Source organism: Buteo buteo, chromosome 7, assembly GCF_964188355.1.
Source record: "Buteo buteo chromosome 7, bButBut1.hap1.1, whole genome shotgun sequence".
In the NCBI taxonomy this organism is placed as follows: Eukaryota; Metazoa; Chordata; class Aves; order Accipitriformes; family Accipitridae; genus Buteo; species Buteo buteo.
The window spans coordinates 35,129,926-35,150,540 of NC_134177.1; the positions used below are offsets into that span (position 1 = coordinate 35,129,926).

Below are 20,615 nucleotides of genomic sequence, written 5' to 3' on the forward strand. Positions count from 1 at the left end.
CTACCAGATCTCCCACTAGACTCCTCTTTGCCAGACCAAACCAGCTCAGCTTCCTCAAACTTTTTACAGCACATGCACTCTAGGCTCCTACCTTCTTAGCACCAATTAGGAATAGGCAGAATTTATAAATGCAACCACAAAATAAGTCCAGTAAGACCTATTTTAGCTGTTTACAAAGTTGTGACTTTTGCTTTTGAGTTTTAATACAATAAATCATTTCAGAAATTAAACAACTTATTTGAGGTTAAATATTTTAAAAGCAGTACCCCTCCATTCTTTCATCCTCCCAAATCCTGGCTGAGGAGCCTTGAGATAATCCAAAATGTTACTAAATATGCAGAATCCTAGAAAACAGCCCTGCTGAGACCTGGCCCACTTCAGTCACCATCTTCCTTCACTCTGTAAGGCAATGTTGGGAGCTCTGTACCCTAAACCTTCCTGCCCCTGATGCCCTCTCCCCATTCAGCATCTCGTCATGCTCACACCCTCAACTTGTCACTGTTAGAACAGAAAACAATCACTTTATCAGGTCAAGAAGCACCAGTTTGCTCAACTCAACAGGATGTGGGGGGGGTTTCAGTGTTTCTTTTTCAGAAAAAAAAAACCAAAACCAAATCCAAAACCATTCAGACCAATAAAACATTCTGGAAAAAGAGACAAAGAACAACGTTCTTGACTGTTCTTATTTCCTCTTTTCTCCTTCCAGGGAAACTGTTTTTCTTCCATTTTTTTCTAGTGCAATCCCAACAACTGGAAGCCCTTTCAACAACTCCTTCCCAGGCAGCCCCAGCATCTCCAGCCACCAGGCTCTCCTGGGGCTCCTGACATGCTGCACTGCAGGTACAACCTCCCCACGTGGGAAGGAGAACCCCCTTCAGAAGGATAAAAGGAGCGGCAGCAAATTTACTCCAGAATCATTACACTGTCTGCTACCGATCATTTAGTGCTCACCAGACCCATTCCATCTGTGCTGCAGGCTAGCAGCCACACGGGTCAGCATCAACAAAGTCCAGATGTTCTTTGGTCACAAGAAAAAAATGAGGGCGTTTCCTTGCTACACAGCCATATCAAATTTCCTGCAAATCTTTCTAATTTCTCAGTCATTCAACCTCAACACTTTCCCTCATGCACATTGGTACAGGATCTACATATAGGTGGACTTTACAGATTCCTATGTGTTCATTGTTTATATCTATATTAGGAACTTGATCAATAGGATTGACTTTTAACCCTGGGTTCTAAAGTTCACATTACATTGTGTGTTTTTCCAACTAATTAAACCCTGGGTACATTCATTACATATAAACACCCTTCCCCCTCACAAAGAACTTCCATTTTTACTAGCTTAAGACAACACTGGGAGTAAAAGCAGAGCAGGCAGGAACTTAGCCAAGCACTGTTGAGAGCACTGGGCTCAGACCAGCACCTCCTCCTGTGAGCTGATGACATGGGATGGCTGCACTGGCACTCCCGCAAATATTAGTCTGCTACAAGTTACCTTTTCCCCATTCTCGCGGTAACATGACTCTCTCTGGTCCCATTTCTTCTCTTCCAGAACTTCTGAAGACAGTTCATCTTCTTCCTCCTCTTCCAAAATATCTGAAAGGTCAGAACTACGGTTGTGCTCAGCAAAAAGGGTCAGCTGTCGTCTTCCCATTTCAGATGTTTTTTCTTCTTGCTATTGAAAAGCAAAACAGATTTCCTCAGTCCTCTCAGGCACTCTATTTCAGCAACAAAGTAGCACTTTACCTCTCTCTAGTACACATGCAGCTAATGTGCGGCAGGAAATAAATTGGGTAGATTGGGCAGCAGGCAGTGCAGCAATTGGCAGGTGTGTACGCACACACACAGACCCACAAAACTGGCAGACATGTTTTATAGCCAACAGAAGAACAGTACTGCATAAGATTGTAAAACCTAAGGGTGTCAAATACAATCCACGTCCCTCCATGGGCAGAGACATTCAACCAAGGTTAAACAAACCTCTTTTTTCACTCTGGACATTTCTTTCATCACCTCCTTGCCAGAAGACAACCTCAGGAACTCCTGGCAGCTGCTCCCACCCATGCTTGCATCTTGGAAGGTGCCCTCTGTCCCCTCAGCCTGGCTGGGGGAGGGTGGAGGCTCTGGGCTCAAGTGCTTCTCCTTTGCCTCTTTCTCTTTTTCAGCATCAGGACCTTTTGGTGACTCTTCCACAGAGCAGGCATGGCAGGTCTCCATACATATCTTCAGACTACCGTCAGACGGGCTTTCCAGCTCTGGCGCTTTGGTTACAGATTGCTCCATCTGGGAAACAAACCAAATAAAGGTCATCACAAACAATGAAACCTGGGGGACATATCATGCAATACTTGTGCACCAAAAGGAGGCCCTTACCACCCCAAACCCTGATACAAACTCTATGCATTTTGCGCTGTTGGCATATGAATATTTAGGCAGGCAACTTGCACCTGGGAAGGTTGGCCAGCGCTAGAACAAACACTTCCCTGCCATCAGCTGCAAACAGACACACAGTCTTTCCACTGCTGCAGCTCTGGCCATCACACATGGCTCATACAAGCCACAGAAGTGTATTGACAACAACTAGTTTTAGAGCAGCAAGAAGAAAAAGAGCCCAAGCTATACAACAAGGTCATTTCCCACTCTCATCTGCCAGAGGAATATCCTACCCACCAGCTTGCAGGTTAGCTTGAGCTGGAGGTGAGGACACTACCCCAGCACTTCTTGGAGCTGGTAAGGGCTGTGAAGAAAAGGGGAATGAATGAAGAAGAATATACACAGAGAGTACAACTGCACAGACTTGTGGTTAGGTCACCTAGTTGGATTACAGAAATTTTAAATTTTCATCTGTTTTCCAGTCAGTTCAGTCTGGTGTTTAAGAAAACCTCTAGGAGATGGAGAAGTGGAACCACAGGAATGAGGAGGGTAAGGCAGGTGGGCCTTCATCAGCCACCCCTTTCTCTAAACCTCGTTTTAAAATAAGGCAAACTCCACTGTATTTTGCAACAGAGCACAACCTTGTTGTTACCTACTAGGCACCCTGTGAACGTATTTACAGGATCAGACCCCTAGGGAGATTTAGATACTGCAGAGCCTAGTTTCTAAATGTCCCCTGGGGTCAGGCAAAAGCCAGACAGTTCTAGGTCTCATGTTTAACCTGACAGCTAGGATTCTTCTGCCTTGTTTCTCTTTGCTGACAGCCAAGTGAAGACACACATCTCAAGCAAGAAGGACGATTTGCAACCTGGAAGCACCCATTTCACTCCACTGACTACAAAGGAGGCACAGCGACCCACCCATGTGTAGCCATCTACACTAGACATCTAAATGTGGGCAAATGAACAATTGACCTGAGGTACTGTGAGAAGCAAGTAACCAGGGGTTGAAGAATGATGATTCAAATTTTGGACTCAACATCTCAATTCTTCTGTGTATTTACCTGGCTTTTGGTCTTGGGCCCACACAGCTGCTGATGCTCCAGCAATTACCAGAATTCTTACCCACTTTTGTCTAACTCTGAGCTTTTGCAAGCTCATGCTGCCAGGATTAATAAAGTCATGCTGAATTTAACAGTTTGAAGCACTCCCCTGAGTCCCTGATGTCAAAGGTCAGAATGGGAAAAAGATTCTTTTTCTGATATAGTACATCACACACCAACAGGACCCACTTCCTTCTTGTCACAAAGCAAGCACCTAATAGATCATTTACCTGTTTTCTTATGGAGCTCTCAGACATGCTCTCCACTACCCTAAAAAAGCCCTGAAAGCACTCACCCACCCTACAGGATTCCAAACACCCAATGTCATGACAGTTTGCCAGTTCTTCTCCAGACATGGCTGCCTCGCTGTGCAGTCCACTAAGGTGCTTCACTGTGCTAGAGTGCCTGCTCTGCCTTGCACAAACCCACTAGACTGGACCCCTTCAAATGAGAGAGCACAGCAATGCCAGACTAACATTGACATCATCACCAGTGGAACATCCTTTTCACCTTTTCTCTCTGATGAATTCTTGCTTTCCTGACTCTATTCCTGATCTGCTTGCACACATGCGGACAAGTGGTGAGCTTCACCTGCTCTTCCAGGTACGCAATAGCTGCCAATACTCCCTGACGGTTTGCCAACCACTGGATGACGGCCCAAAGGCAACAGTGTGTCACAGAAAGAGAAAGATACTCAGTGGCATTTCATTCCATTTCCAAAAATGATCCATTCTTCTTCCCAGCACATGTGGTACTGGGCAGGAGATGTATGCACTTACCTGCACCTCCGTCCCTTCGCCCAGGCCTTGCAATTCTGCTTCCCTTGAAGGGACAGGCTCCATGCCCTCACCAGGGAGCACTATGCTGCCAGCCTGCTGAGGAGGCACACTCAGGCATTTCTTGTCTTGTGCAGCATCCGATCCCTGTGGGGAAGTGCCTAAAGCCTGCATCAAGGAAGCGCTGGGAGAGGAGAGGTGTGGCGGTGAAGAGGTTTTCTCTGGCAGAGATCGCACTGAGCTGTCGTGGCTAGAGGAGAGATCAGTCAATTTGGCATCTGAGCTATCAGCAGGAACTTTTTGTTGAAGCAGGAGTGCAGCCATCTGGTGTGTGGGTGGGCTGCGTCCAGGCAGAGAGCCCCTGGGTTCTCCACGGGGCAGTCTGGAGGTAAAAGTGGTAGAAACAGCAGAATCTGAAGGTGAAGAGTAGTGAGAGGCTCGCAGCAAAACCGAGGAAATCTGGGCTGGAACCGAATCCACCGACTCCCCGTAGAGAGACATTGTTCTCACAGAAACCTCCCGGCACACCTGGAACATCTGAAGCTGGGACAAGTCCACCAGGACACTCCCAGCTGTTGGAGAAGTAACTTCTATCACCTGCAAGCAAAAAAACAGGGAGCAACTATTTATTGTGCACAGCTCAGCCTTTCTGAGAACAACAATTCCTGAACCCAAAGTTAATGACAGGTCCCAAGGCTCTTGAGAGCACGCATGCAGAATTCTCACCCTTCTGCACAACGTCAGGGAAGAATGAACAGTAAAGAGAAACTGTTACCATAACCAGATATTCTGTAAAATATGACTATATTCCCTCCTACTCCAGTTTTTAACTCTCCTTGTTCCCTATGCTTTAAAAGGCTACCCCCTTTTTTGGCCTCCCTTTCACCTACCTTCCCAGACTCCTCCTTTTTTGACCTGTGTAGAGGAAAAAGCATTTCCATGGTAAAAGAACAATCATTCAACACAGCACCACTCTGTTTTGCACTGTGCTCCTTTAAACAGCTGTGGCTTGCCTCTCCTGTGGCCAATGGTACAACATCATGTGTGCTGAAGATGGCAGGCCACTTTTAATACAGAACATCCTTGGAGGTTCCTTACCAGTATTTGTACTGGACCCTGGTGTGTTTGTACACCTCTCCCTTTGCCTGTCCATAATTTAAGAAAGGGCTAGAAAACTGTACTCCTCTTAGTCCAGAGACAAGCCCCAAGTGGTGGCAAGGCTGTGCACTTGTACTCTGTCCATGCCCTGTGGCCTCATTGCTCATTGAGCTCATTGCTTCCCCAAGGATCAAGCTAGTGCCTAGGATGAGACAGAGGAGGCTGACACTAATTGTCCTGTTTTACTAGTGAAGGGTCCTGCCACATGAACTTTCCTGGCTTAGTTATATCAAGAACACATCAAAAATCTGGACAGATGTCTTTTTTGGTGTGCATCAGTCAAAACAAACAGCCCAGACATTGTCCCTTCTCTGATAACTTTCCTTTCCAGGCCAAGGACTGCCATTGCCTCCTCATGGCCTCCTTACTGGATCAACCTTTCCAGATCCTGAGGCTCTGCAACTGCCCACTACCCCTGCACCAGCCTCCAGCCACCCACCTGCACAAACGTCAGCCTTACACAGCGTCAGCACAATACCTTCTGTCCATCTGCATACACAGCGTAACCAGTGACTCGAACTCCATTGGAAGATCCTTCGGCATCAATTGTGACAGGTAACCAGCTGATAACGAGGATACCTGGTGAGGGACCAGCTTCTACCTGGACATCCAAAGGAGCATCAGGTGTGCCTGTGAGAGACCAAACAGATTTTCCTCTTGCTTACCTGACTACAGCATAAAGCTAAACCAAACCCTGGTTAGAATCAAAGAGAAAACTCCCACACCAGACTTGCCACTGCAGAACCGTACTAGAATAGCTGGGCTAGGCTTGGGAAATGATAGACAGAACCAGAGAAAATAAGGTGCTCTCGTTCTGTGAAAGCTTTAATGCGCAGAAAACAGAACTTTGCAAAAGTAACTGAGGCCAAGATGCAGCCATCCTTAGAAAAAGGCCATGGTAAACCAGATCTTCCATACCCTGAGAGGCATGCTGCTCAAATCAGCAAAGGAGATGTCTTCCCAGAGCAAACAAAAACAAAAGAGAGAATAAATTTTTAAAATAAAGTAAGAAAAACATTAAGACAAAACAGTACAGCATCTCAGGCTTTGAGACCTAATAAACCTTGCTTCCCTTCACCCCAAGGCTTCATAGCAAAGTAATGACAGAGTGCACGGCTCCAAGCACTCCATGCATAGTGGCAATGGGCATGACTGCTCTGATACCTGCTAGCGGGGTAGTGAAGTGTATCACAGCTGAGTTCTGCTCCTGCGGCTCTGGGACCTCTTCCCAAGGTGTTTTCAAGGGCCGGGCCTCCAGCTTGGCAACATACTGAGTGCTCGGCTGCAGGTTGCGGAAGGTGTACCAGTAGACCCCAGGTTTTGTTATGTCACATTCCTCCCCATTGAGATACACTGCGTGGTTGTAATTGCTGTTGCAGGGAAGCCACATAACCTCTGCTGACGTGGCAGTGACGCTTCGGACTTTCAGCATAGTTGGTGCCACACAAAAATCTTGCCCCACAAAGAAAGTGCATCGCAGTTTATCAGAGCTGCCTTGCTCTGTCACACTCTGCACAGATACACGGTAAGCCTTTGTCTTTAAATCCAGCTTTTCAATCACTGCTTTGGTCTGAAAGCCACTCTTCACATTTTGACGTAGCTCTTCATCCACATAGATGTTGTAGCTTTGTATGTCTGGGCAGCCAGCTGGCAAAAGTGGTGGTTCCCAACCTACAACTACGCTTCTGGCAAGCTGCTTGATCAAAGTCAATTTTCTTGGGTAAGGCACTGCTGTATGACTAACAGGTTCCTCCTGGTCTCCTTCTGCTCTACTGGCCAATGGACTGATGCTACTCTCTTCAATGGAGAAATCACTCTTATCTCCACTGCTGGTGCTTGCACTGACAAAACTTTTCTCCTGGTATGAACTATGGGTGAGATCATTCAGCTCCGAAGGCAGAAACGTCATGAGGTCATCATCTGAAACTCGCTCAACAAAATTGGAGGGGACCAGCCCTCGCCGGCCATCCATCAGCTCCCCTAAACAAAAAACAGGAAACCTGTTACTACTGCACCTACCGTTCAACCTTCACAGTGAAGACAATGTGACAATACCTACACTGGGTCATAACTGCACTGCAGTCAGGAATGAAAAAAAAACCTCTGGAAGGTTATTCCTGTCATAGTTTCCTGCATTTCCTAGGGCTTCTCTAGTTAGATCCTAATGGCCACAGATAGAGGAATCACTGCTCCACACATTCCAGAGCCAACTAAATAGAAAGTTGTTTTGTGTAATTAGCTTAAGGGGTTTTCCTTCTTCATTACCCTACTGTTCCTCATCACAGCTTTTTCACTTACTTAAGTGTCTTTTTCTAGCCTTCCCAAACTATGCAGATTGATGATTTTGTCTTCTCCCAGCCATACAGATTTGGGTTTTGTAGTACTTCCTCAAGTAAGTCCATCTTTCCAGCTCTGTATTCAGCTCTGGCCTTCTTTTTAGTTCCCTCCTTTTTTATGCTAGCTTCTGTAATAAAGATGTCCCAAAAGGACCCATGGGGACGACTGATACCACAGCACTCTTGGTACGTGTAAGAACCATCAGATCACAGTCAAATGAGCAGTGCATAGGGATTGCACTTACTTTCCCCTTTCAAACTCTACCTACAGCAAATCAATTGAAAGCAGGGAAAGCAGAAAACGTTAGTAAAGAATAACCTTTTTATTCTTTAAACAATAAACAAACAAACAAACAAACAAATAAATACGTGAGAAGCTTGGAAATAGAAAGAAAGAAAAAGCCAGAACAGTCAAAGAGCAAGCAGTGCAACATGGCATGCATTTGCCTCAGCTCTTGCAAAGCACCTCAGTAAATTAGGATCCTTCATCCCATTGAGTAAGCCAGCTCCACAAAGAAACTTCATTACAAATTTACAGTCCACAATTCTTGGTTTCAATTCCATCTGCCTATTAGTTAACCAGGATCATGTTTTCAAACATGCCAAAAGAGAAACACACTGTATGACACCAAATAGGATAACAACTGTAGTTTGGACTGCTTATCTTATACCCTACTCTGCCAAAAGAGCAAGAGGCAATCAAGATCATCAACTGCCTACAGTCTCTGGCTCACTATGCAGTCACTGGAAAGAAGGAAACAGACCATTTGCAGAAGGTGCCCAGGGCTGACCATGTTCCTCTCCATGGCTACAGAGGAACCATATGGGCATGAAACCTGGAGCTCTGCTGAAAGCAGTGCCAAAATTCCCGCTGAAATCACTAGACCAGGATTTCATGGTTTAGACTTAATTTAATCATGACATAAATAAACCCTTTACCAACAGAATCTACCCTTCCCTTTAACAAACTAATTTTCGACAGAAAACCTTTACCCTGGGGTTTCAAGATTCACTAAATTCGTCCCTTTTTTTTTTTTTTTCTTTTTTAAGAGAGATCACCTCTTCACAGCAGTTCAGTCACATTTCATTCTACCGAAACACACCTTCAAAGAAGCCATCTTCATCCATGTCTCCATAGATGTAAATATATTCTCCAGCAGTCAGCGGAAGCTCTGCCTCTGGATTTTCATTAGGTCCATCAAAAGGATTGTAGCTGAAATATTTACAATATGAAGACTTACTTTGTATAGGAACTTTCACAGCAACACATTCAAGCTGTGATATCAGCTTACAATTCACTGGGACTGCATCCACTTTTTGCAAGCTGCAAATTCCACAGACAAAGGTCAAGACTCTAGTTTATGGTTTATATATAACTACTAACATATTGCTCCATGTTCAAATAGCAGCTAGCAATAATTTTCTGAGAAGCAGAACAGATGTCTTGTGATGCCTGAAGGAGCAGATCAGAGTGACTCAAGAAAGTGTTTAAAAAAAGATTTGAATTACCTAAGTGCTTGCTGTGTTTCTGAGTGTACCAAATAGGTAAGTCGTAGGACTCTGTATTTCTAAAATAGGCATCCTTAAATTCACCTGTACTCTTAACTATTTTATGTAGATAGCTCTCTACATCTCATGTACTTAATAGTTTGGAAAAAAACAAAACCAACCCAAACAAAAAAAACCCAAAGAATCGAAATACCCCAAACATTTAAGGTACACTTTATCAGCCATATGACTGTCATGGACAAGCACAGCACAGAATCTCAAAATTCTCATGTTTAAAACCCTAAGAATGAGCTGATTTATGCAAGAAGAAAGTCACATGAGTGAAGAAAAGGTTTCTAGCCTTTTTCTTCATAATTATCCAACCCTCAGGATCCAAGTTATACAACTCTTAGTGCTGTAACTCCACATTTTAAACAGCAGTTCAAAAGTTCCACTAGCATGAAAATGATAAATACATTGGTGACAGGTTTGGGACTCCAAGTAGTTCTAACCTCCCTACCCAGGGATCCTTGAGCTAATCAGAGGGCCTATCACAGGAAAATGCCTCATAAAAAACCTTGATCTTTGCAAGCACCTGCTGCTAATTCCTGCTTTTTATTCTTTAAAAGGGATTTCAACATGCCAAAGCAATGTTACCCTCTCTATGAGCTGAGTGAGACCTTATGGGTCCAAGATTCTGACATGAACACACAGATCACATTTGATCTGCTCCTCACAAGCACAGAATCATCCCAGTTCTCTTTTTCCCAGTCAACAGTCTAAAAGCTGAAGGATATGCCAATACTTTTTGAACTGGAAATAGCTAGTGGCCACTGTTCAGTGGATTGCAACAGTTATCAGAAAAATCTGGGTTTATTCTGTACTTTTTTTTTTTTTTTTTTTTTTTTTTTAAATTACAACCAGAATGATTTTGGTCAAAAACTTTCATTCAGGATTTCTGGGCTGAAATTTTCTTAATCGTTGGAATAAGATTTTCTTGGAGAAAATTTCTGGGACTATTCTGGAGAAATCTGACATTTCAAAGAATGTGTCAATTTAAACTCAATTTTCCATCCAATATCATATTAAAAAAAAAAAGTTTCACACAGTGCTGTTCACTGAACAACAAATGAGCTTACTATGTTTTTGTTAAGCTAAGCACATTGGATTTGCTTGTGCAGGAAATAACAGGTCTCAAAATCCTACGGAGGAATAAGATACATGGTCTAACTTAATATCCACTGCTAAGAGTGGTGAATCCTAGAGAAGAGTGTAAAGCAGGCAACTATGAGATAACCCGTCTAACCCCATAGACCACAAAAAATGGCCCAGTACCTGTATCGAGCTAAGAACACCTGGAGCTTTGCAGGGCCTTGGCTGCCTGGCTCTGGCATTAGAGAGATGCTGTCAACATCCAGTTCTTCCATTTCACTTGCAGTGTCCACCTAAAAACATTGAAGGATACGGTATGGCCCAAATCAGAGTAAAGGAACACTCAAAGGATTCAAACATCAGTGAACAAGTCCTCTAAGCTCATGTATTGTGCCAGTCTGGCCACTGGGCTAAGGACCATCTGGAAGAATGACTTTTAAGGTGAAAGAGTAGTAATAAGAGGCAACAGTTCCAAGTTGCGGCTTCAGGAGTTCCAGTCAGACATTAGGAAAAACTTGCCCAGGTGGGCGATGCAACTTTGGGACAGGTTCCCGCTGAGGTGGCAGATCTCCATTCTTGAAGAACTTTTGAGCCTCAGCTTGGCAAAGCCATGGCCACACTGACCTAGTGTTGGTGACGGTCCCACCTGAGTAGGAGATTGGACTAGAGACTCTGAACGCCCCTTCCACCCTACATATCCATAATTCAGTATATTAATTTCTTGCTACCTCTAAATGGTAGTTGTCCCTGTGTGCAACAGGGTAATCTGAACAAAGGAGACCTTATAGCTCTATTAGACGTCTAAGTCTCTAAGTGCTTTTGTTCAGGCAGTTCCCCCTCCAGCACCTGTAAATACTTCAATATGATGTTTATGTACTTTCAGAACATTAGACAGAGCTTTGGTTGGAACTCGTAGGGCCACCTAGTCCAAACAGCTGGCTCTGATAACAGCCAGTAGCATGTGCTGAAGGAAGGTGTACAAGAGACGGGGCAAGCATGATACTAATTTTCCTGGTATAGCCTCTCGCTTTCTAGCAATCAGCTACTTATGGACTTCCTAAGCTGGAGGCTGTACCCTGAATGCAATTGGTGGCTACTGCGTGAAGCACCTTTGAGAAATTTGCCTCAGTCTTTTTGATCCTATTGATATCTTGGAATTTTACATCCAGTGGCAATGAGTTATGTAACGCAATCATATCTTTTGAAGAAATGCACTTCCCTTGTGTTTATTTGAAATGGTGCCAATGAACGAATTCAAGCTGCCTTTTCAAAGCAGACCTCAAGGCAAATGTATTATTGATGAAGACCCATCACAGGACCAGAAAACAAAGTAGGTATTTTTTCTAGTATACAACCTGCCAAAGTCAATCTTTGAGAGTTCAGAGCACCTTTTCAAGGCAGCGTACTCCTCATAATGCAATCTTGCATCACGTCCTAGGGTAACAAACACCTGCACCCTGTAACACCCAAAGGTAGATCCAAATGGAGTAGGTTTTAGTAGCCTGGCTAACACTGGAGTGTTCCCATAACCATGTGTTGCTGAAGTCAAATGCTCTACACGCTGGCTCTTTTCCAAGGATCCCATGCAGACCTCTGTAGGCACTGCTGGCCTTATGTCTCCATGGAGGCATGGTGGCTTCCAAGCTTTCTCTTGAACTAAAAAATAGTAATTTTTCCCACTACAGAATTGATAATAGTCACATACCTGTTCCTCCCCAGGTGTGATCTTCACTTTGACTCTGAACATGACAGCTTCTCAGAGTTCTTACACGGTGATAGGCACTGCCTGCCATAGCAGCATCCCTTCACCTCGGCCTCGGTAGCTCAAGACTGCAGTGTTCTCTGCATGTACAATGAGGCAGTCCATGTGGCCTCAAAGCTTTTAGCACTCAAGAAACATCGGTGGACCAAAAGAGCAAAAGCTGCCTCCCATGCCATCACACCCAGCCCCACTCGCAGCACTACTTTACTCTAAATTGTCACATCAAGTGATGTAAAGCAGGGAGTATGAAAGACTACTTAAGTGAACCCTACAATACTACATAAGAGCTCCTGGGGAGGAGAAGCAGCAACCATCTACAACATCTTGGTGACACAAACAAGCAAAGCCTATTAATTTCATCCCTCTGCTTGCACAAACTCAGCATCTTTTCACTATTTCTTTCACCAAGTAAAATTTTAATACCTAAAAACACCAACAAAGAGGTTTGAGCCCCTCACCCACAGCTCAAGGCCAAAAATAGTCTGGACCCAGTTCCTCAGCATGCTAAAAGTAACAGTTTGTAGCCTTTGTGTGTTTTAATGGTGGCTGAGACGTCACAAGGAAGCTTAGCAAGAACTTTCCTACACTTCCCACCAATTGACCTCCCCTTATCCAAGCTCCCAGCACTCTGTCTAGCCAGTTGTTTCCTTCCTGGAGCACAGCAATATGCTCAAATGAGCATTAAAGACATGGCTATCCAAGGCGTTTTCAATTTTTCCTACAGCTTTTCTCTTGTTTTTCCCGTTTTCTTCAGGCAGCCAGGAGGGAATGAATGCAACACTACTGGTGCTCTCAGAAATGCATTTATTCCCTTGTGGCTAGAAAGCACAGGCCACAGACGGGACTTCCATACTGACCTCTGGAGTTGGGCAGGATTTTGGACTGTTCTGCATGGATTCTGATTTTGAAGAGTTTGACTGAGATTCCACTTTCTTGGCTTGTTTCTGAGAACCGGTAGCAGCAACTGGGGAGCCAAGAGTGGCATCAGGTGCCCACTGTGACGACTCCAACTCATCAGTCTCTTCATTGTGAACCTTCTTCACGCTCTGGTGAGTGAGCAATCCAGGAACAGTCAATTCTGCAATAAAATATCTGTCCATTACTTTTAGCCACAGGCAGAATACAAGATCAGCAGCGAACATCAAAATGAGCAAACACCCTTTAGAGTAGCTCAAGTCTCTAAAAATGTGACTCATGTAATAGTGCAACAGACTGGACACCCTGGGCTCTCTTTGGTCAGAGAAATGCTAAGTTCTCTTCATGACTACAAAATGAACCAAAGGTATTTACAAGAAAGAGAAACAGAGATCCCAAAAGTTAACTAAACATTTGCATTATTTCCTTTACACCTTTCCATTTACACAAATAACTACTCATTTGTCAAAACACTCCCAGGTATCTCCAGCAATTACCCTTCTCCCAGTGGGGCTGTGGGGTAGAGCTGCACAGAGCAAGAGGAAGCTCAGAAGTCACCAGCGTAGAGGTGAGAAGGTCGATTTTTCCTGTTTGAAGCCGGAATTGTTTGAGTTCCTGAGACAGGAGGCTGAACTGCTCTGTTTGACTGCGACACTGATCTTCTAGATCTTTCACCCTGGCCTGACAGGAGAGACACAACATGAGGCACAAACCCATATCAAAAGCACCAGTGAGGCTCCAAAGAGCATCTGCCTTTGCTGCATCTTTTCAGTGGGTCTCAGACTCCCAAGAACCTAAAGGTGTGCCCTGCCCAGGAATAGTAATTAGGAACTGGCAGCTCCACAAATATAGTATCTTTGAAAACCTGAAACTCATCGTCTATGAGGAGATTGACTGCAAGCTCAATTAGGAATTATCCCCGAAATGCTGGGTTTGAACTTCAATATCCTATCCAAGCCCTGCACAAGACCAGATGAGACAAGTCAAAGATAAATAAGCCTTAAAAAGATTGAAAAGGCTTTGCATGTTTATTGAAGCATTAAAATCACATCTGCAAAAGGAATTGGTCTCCCAATGCTCCATCTCATCCACCACTCCAGAGGCTCCAGCGAGCTCCCAAAACCTTACCCTGGCCTCCCCACCATTCTGGGCAGTAATCCTGATTGTCCCTCCAGATCTTGGCTACTCCAGGCACTAATCAGCACACTGGCCTGTGTTGCAGAACATTTCTTTGACGCGGGCAGTCCACACACTTTGCCACCAGGTCCTACAGGGTTGACTTGCTCCAGGAAAATTCATGCCGAGTACAAGAAAGCTACATCTGAGCAAGATGAGATGCAGGGGAGCCTTGAGGAAATACTATGGAGAGGGAAGGACACATTCCTACTAGAGATCCATTTGTATTTTATAGTATTCTCTTTCTACCACCACTAGATCTTCCGATTCCAAAATATTGCTGAGTCCTGGCTGTCCCTACACAGCCCTACACACTCCCTAGTTGCAGGCATATCAATTCCCAGGAAAATGCAACTGTTCCTTTCCCTCTTCTCACTCTTCCACTGTGCAAGTGCTTATTCCGGCTTCCTAGACAGGTATCCTTTGTAGACCCTGCTCATGCACTTCAGGTGATAAGTAAACAAAAAGCATTAGTGCTGGATAGGAATATATCATCTAATCAGCAGCTCTTCAACTGAGTTAATGCAGACAATATTTAATTTGGCATTAGTGCATCTGGCTAAGGTACAGGCTCTGCCTTGCAAGAGATTACATTTGTTCCCTTTTGTATCTTTAGGCTGAGATCACACCAGGCTTTGCAGTCACTCGTCATCATTTTGCATAGGTAAAACGCATCAAAACAGATGACTGCATGGTGCTCTTCAAAATTTTCCATTCCACAAAATGTTTTTGAAGTGTCTTTTTCTCCTTCCAACTCAAAAAATAAATCATGCCTTGAAATATTATGTGAGGCAGAAAGTCTGGGTTTTAGGCAGCTCTAAAAATAACACATCTGACCTGGAAAAAGCTTTCTTTCTGATCTCAGAGTACAACAAAATCTTTCTAGACCACTCCCTACCAACTTACAAGGGTGCATGCCTTTTTATTTTATTGTGACATATCTGTTTTAAACATGTCAGTTTATCACTTGTTTCCTTCACAACTAGCTAGGTGCTCTCAGTCTTTAAAGGAAGCCTGGTGAAGTCTCTGCAGTGTAGCAAGAAATAACTGTCTATGAAAGAGAGTTATGAGATGCTGTGAGCAACTTCCAGAAGTGTCTGCATTCTCCACTTGCTCAGAGTCAACTCCTTGTTCACTACGTCACCTTGTACAGGATTCCTCTGCAATCATGACTGTTTGAATTTACTTACAGTTAAGACCTTTCACATAAATGCTTCTCCCCTACACACTACATCTCAATAGAGAAATGAAACCATGAACAGTAAGAACAGTTGCACTGGATCAAAGTAGAGCTTCGCCTAGACCAACATCTGTCCCCGATCCCACCTTGGGACACAGCCTACGACAAGAGGCAGGTACAGAACCAGGACCAGAGACAGTTTTTCCATCTTGTCTAGAGACCTGAGCCAGCAGATGCATCTGGATATTGTGTTTAATAGCATCATAATAGTACCTTGGTTCTGTAAATTTATTAACCACAGTTTAAATCCATTTATACTGGTGGTCAAGCCAATAGCTTGGATAATCCACAATTTAATTCTGAGATACCTAATTAGTTAGGCATCTTTCACATCTTTTGTTATTCAAAACAATGTACAAATATCCCTTAAGTATTACTGCCACATCATACACAATGCAGACTTCTAGCAGACTTCTCGCAGAGGTTCATATACAGCTGGGCAAGCAGCAAGTTTCCAGGGCAGTGCTAGGAGGCACGGGGATAAGGAAGAGGAGCCTAAGGACATGGCCAGGAGCTTCAGGGAACCAGCAGGAATCAAGCCCCAGACACAGAAGAGAGAGGAGACTTTTGTGTCTATGCCCACCCCAAAACGGGGAGAAAGGGGCCTCACACCAACTGAGATTGAATAGCATGATTACCAGAAGAGGCTGCAAGAGCAGGGAGCAGAGCTTGGTGGGGTCAGTTTAACCACCAGTTCAGGAACTCACTCTAATTTTCCACACCAAGGTAGACCCAACCACCACCAGCTCAGCCCTGTCCTCTTGGACACTCTCCTTCTTGGCTGCTCTATTACACTTCTCCTACAGATGACATTCCCCATCCAGATGTCCCTTGTCATCTTTCTCTGTATCTTCTGCTATATGTTTCTGAGGTCAGAGAATCACAATTCTGCTAGAAGGGAACTCTACAGGTCTGCAGTCCAACCTCCTGCTCAAAGCAGGGCTAACGCCAAAGGGAGTAAAGGCACATCCATAACTCCAAATAGATGTGGATGCTACTTGTACAGGATGTGCGCATACCCTAATAATGTCCTTGGGCTGTTCTCAATTTCTTTTCTAAAAGTTCCCAACACTGTACTTGCCTTTTTGACCAGACTTGTGAATTAAACTGACATTTAAAAAAAAATTAAAAAAATCACTCTACCTCAAACACTGCATTTCCTGCCACAACAGGTAGTTCAGAGCCCACCACTGTGCATGTTTAGTCACGGCTGCTTCTGCCTTTGCACAGTCAGTGTTACCTGTCATTTAATCTCCCCATTACTCATGAGATCTCCTCACAGCTCTTTGCAGCCAGATCCAAAGGCGACTGTTGAAAGAAGTTTTCTATCAGCTATAAACCCTATTACTTCCATATAAGCCTTCTTTCCAAATCATTTGTGAATAGGCCAGCAAGCACAGCTCCCAGGCTGTAACTTCATTAGTTACTATCTCTTCTGTGAAAACTATTATTCACAATCTGTTTCCCATCTTCCAACCAATTACGAAGCCAGCAGGACCTGTCTTTTTCTCCACAACACCTTCATTTGCAATGGTATTGCTATTGCTTTCAGGTTTTGAAGGAAACACTTCACTCTTGGACTGCAAGTAGTTCCCAGAAGACCTTTAAATGTATGTGACATGTGAAGAAGGTGCACAGTTGGACAATTCTAGAAATCTGGAAATGCTAAAAAAAATAAAGCTCCTAATTCTAATTGGTTGCAAAAGCAAAGCATTTAAACAGAAAAGCAGCTGCTTCATCAAACTCATAGTGGTAGCTCCTTTAATTACATTTATTTCTTGGAGGTGACACTCTTGCAATCTTTTCCAGAGTATAGTTAAAACAAGAATATCAAGCAACTGTCAAAGTCAGGACAGAGGAGAAAAATGTCCTGTTTGACAGGATTATAGCAGTACCTGCATGCAATCCAAAGTACTCTGGTAGCAAGAAGAAAAGCAAAAAGAGATATAAAACCACATCAGTAGTTACACTAGCCAAAAATCAACAATCTGCCAAAGATAACCCAACCCTCAGTTTGAATGAAATTGTTTTCTCACTGACTTACAGTGTCTGCCTTGTTCCATACTGAGATCCCCACCTCATTCCCAGAAGCATCTGCTTCCTAAACAAAAGCCAAATCCCACATACCAAATGCATGAGTAAGATAACCATGAGCTTTTTGAGGGCCTCCAAATCACAATATGCTTTGAGCCAAGTCACAATATGCTTTGAGTATCAGTGCTATATTTCAAACCCTCTTTTCCCAGCACATTGCAACCACCCATAAAATCAACAACATGGATAGTTTGTGTCCAGACCTTTCCCCAGGTCTGAGACCAAGGAGGTGTTGGGAATCAAAGCACAGCTCAGAAACTGGCTTTGACATGATTTCAAGCAGCTAACAGCCTGCTCAGTCATATACCCTGCTCCTAGGTCAGGGAAAACAAGCAAAGTTGAGCTCTGTTCACTGGACTTCCCAACAAAATTCTACACCGGATTCCTGAAGTCAGGCTGTCACCTTTTGCATCTATGCAGTGCAAAAGGCAGTTGAGAATGTTGTCTCATACTTTGGAACTACTACTGAACAACTTCATTCCCATGACCATAACCCTCAAGGTGTTCTTTCTAAGCTGAGACAGTCCTTCTATCCATGGCATTTCTGCACACAGAAACCATCCCATACCTCTAGTCACCCCCATCACTGCCTTATCACAGAACTACAAAATAGCTGAGGTTGGAAGGCAGCTCTGGAGATCACTTAGTCCAACTCCATCAGCTCAAAGCAGGGTCAGCTAGAGCAGGTTGCTGAGAGCTTTGTCTAGTTGAGTTTTGACATCTCCAAGGAGGGAGACTCCACTTATGACAATCATATGACTGAACTCTTCCAACAGGGAAACAGACCACACTCATTCTTCACTAATATTACATCAAAAAGCAATCCAAACACAAGTAAAAATGACAATACACAGTGTAGGCACCCCAAAGCCCCTAATTTTGCCCTACACTGATGTTCTGGAATGACTATGATTATAGTTAAGTCATTTAAATGACTGTTGCTCCACATTAAACTAGCTTTTAATGACAATTTCTTTTTCTTTGGTCCACCTGGTGTCATTGACTCATAAAGCATCTCCATACCAGTAACATGAAAGCAAGAATATTTAACTGATGAGGCCCTTGCAGAAGAACATGACCAGCCTCTCAAACATAAAACAAAATGACTGTCCCTTTCTTCCTTTGCACAGGTAGATGTCTAGTTTAAACCTAAGTAGCTTCTCTAATCCTTCAATGAATTAGTTCAGAAAACGTTTGGCAAGCATCAAACCTCCCTTCCCTTAAAGGCTGCTAAGAAGCCAGCTAAACAGCAACTGACATAAGAGCAGCACCCATATCAGCTATGATCCTGTCTCTGCAGCCAAAAGCAGATGTCCCAGAAAGGACATGGCAATGGGGCAATACATAATGTCATTTCCCCACGATATTCACCCAGCCTGCAACAATTTCAATCCCATTCAGTAGGAGCCCAGCACTCTCATGCTCTACAGCTCAGATACAGGTCATGCCCCCTTCAAAGGAGAAGCTATTTGCAGCCATGGAGCAATCTCCTCCATCAAGGACACTTACCATGTCGCTCAACTCTTCTGGGCTACTAACAGCCACAGAGCTGCTGCACTGCAGTGGACACAGGCAATTCAGGCTCTCTCTGACTGTATGTCACCACTACAGACAGGGCCATGGCCTCATTACCATGAAATCTCACCGTCCAGGTGCTGTACAGTGAGGCATTCTGCTCGGTCTCAGATGTTTAAGTACTCAGAAAACCTCAGTGGACTGAGAGAGCAGAAGCTGCCCCATTTGCTATCACAGCTAACCCAATTCTCTGGCAGCCACTAAATCACCATATCAAGTTCCAGGGTTTGATGCTTTGCCTTTGCAGCTCCAGGAATCCACAGCCAAGGTTTTCTCCAAAGTCATCCTGATAAACACTGAGATAATGCAAATCAAAATCAGAACAGTGCTCATCACATGTGCCAGGCTGCACCATTAGGCCATCTGCCACCATGACAAAGTGTGTTCTGTGTGGATGTCAGAGCACTTGCACAGCTGGTCCCAGACTAGCAAATGGGACAAGGGAGCTGCCTCAAACTTCATTACTCGTTATGCTCATGCAAAGGCCACATTTCTCCTTTTTTTCCCCTAATAAAAAGCAAACAGCAGATATACACAAAAGAAATTTCAAGTCACATGGATGCAAGTATTCTTCCTCCTTGCAGATGATCATGGAAAATGGAGCAGGCAGATCTGAGGTTGGTAACTTAAACGCATCCCTCAAAGAGTTGTTGGGCACAATCTGGATGAAGCAACCTATCTGAGGACTGAGCAGGCCAGGATTTAATCCCTGAAAACTTTGACCCCAAAGACTACTTTGCCAGCACAACTGATACCTATTCACAGCAGCAACACATTGCATCCAATCAAGACGTTAAAGTATTTTGCTCAAGAACCAACAAAACCCAGAGCAGCAAGAAAGCTGACACTAAGAACAAAACATACCAAATCTGCAGCCACTAAACCATCTTGTTTTCTTCTGTCTTACCTCTAGAAGCTGTACTGCTCCTTCATGTTCTCTTTTTGCCTCTGCCTGTGCCTAAGAAGAAATAAGAAATAGAGTAAATAAGAAAGCCGCCTACCTAAATTCACTTCTACTATCATCCCACCTTGATAGACCATTACAGATTTAAAACACAGACTGAAAGCATCTCTGGTCTTTGGACACACATCAGTGAGATCAGAACTACCATTCATGAGAAAAGCCTTCATTTTGCTCAGGTACCAGAGTTCACCTAGATGCAGACACTTTTCCCTGGTTTACTTTATCCTGTAAACTCACATATATCTCCTCCATACTCTGCGCTTCCATGGAAACAAGGTGCAGGAGACCCATCACTTTCCAGGGATTCAGAGAGTAAAATGTCCATTCTCTCCCACACTGCATACCTGCTGCAACCGTCTGACTTCCTCCTGCTTCTCCTGCAGGACTAGCAGCGCTTCCTTGTGCTCGACTTCCAGCTGCTGCCTTCGTTCAGCCACATTTCTCATGTGCTACAGAAAAATTCACAGAAAGATGAAGGGTGACATTATATCACTGCAATAC

At 44.0% G+C, this 20,615-nt stretch overlaps 1 protein-coding gene across 17 annotated transcripts in view; it reads right to left on the reverse strand.

The window, feature by feature from the left end:
• Positions 1 to 20,615, reverse strand: part of TSPOAP1 (TSPO associated protein 1) — a 52,603-nt gene that overhangs the window by 22,658 nt on the left and 9,330 nt on the right. For 15 of the 17 annotated variants that reach the window (XR_012651042.1, XR_012651043.1, XR_012651044.1 and 12 more), the window contains 11 exons: positions 20,459 to 20,563; positions 20,058 to 20,108; positions 13,563 to 13,746; positions 13,008 to 13,228; positions 10,572 to 10,681; positions 8,852 to 8,961; positions 6,577 to 7,392; positions 5,891 to 6,042; positions 4,258 to 4,851; positions 1,984 to 2,286; positions 1,499 to 1,678 (listed from right to left, as the gene is read on the reverse strand). Coding sequence is in view for 14 of the 17 variants with exons in the window: in XM_075032381.1 (XP_074888482.1) it covers positions 1,499 to 1,678; positions 1,984 to 2,286; positions 4,258 to 4,851; positions 5,891 to 6,042; positions 6,577 to 7,392; positions 8,852 to 8,961; positions 10,572 to 10,681; positions 13,008 to 13,228; positions 13,563 to 13,746; positions 20,058 to 20,108; positions 20,459 to 20,563 (2,826 nt within the window). In the remaining 3 variants the exon portion in view is untranslated. Of the gene's footprint in view, positions 1 to 1,498; positions 1,679 to 1,983; positions 2,287 to 4,257; positions 4,852 to 5,890; positions 6,043 to 6,576; positions 7,393 to 8,851; positions 8,962 to 10,571; positions 10,682 to 12,093; positions 12,175 to 13,007; positions 13,229 to 13,562; positions 13,747 to 20,057; positions 20,109 to 20,458; positions 20,564 to 20,615 lie in introns of those variants that run through there. The other 2 variants (XM_075032387.1, XM_075032388.1) reach the window with 2 other exon arrangements.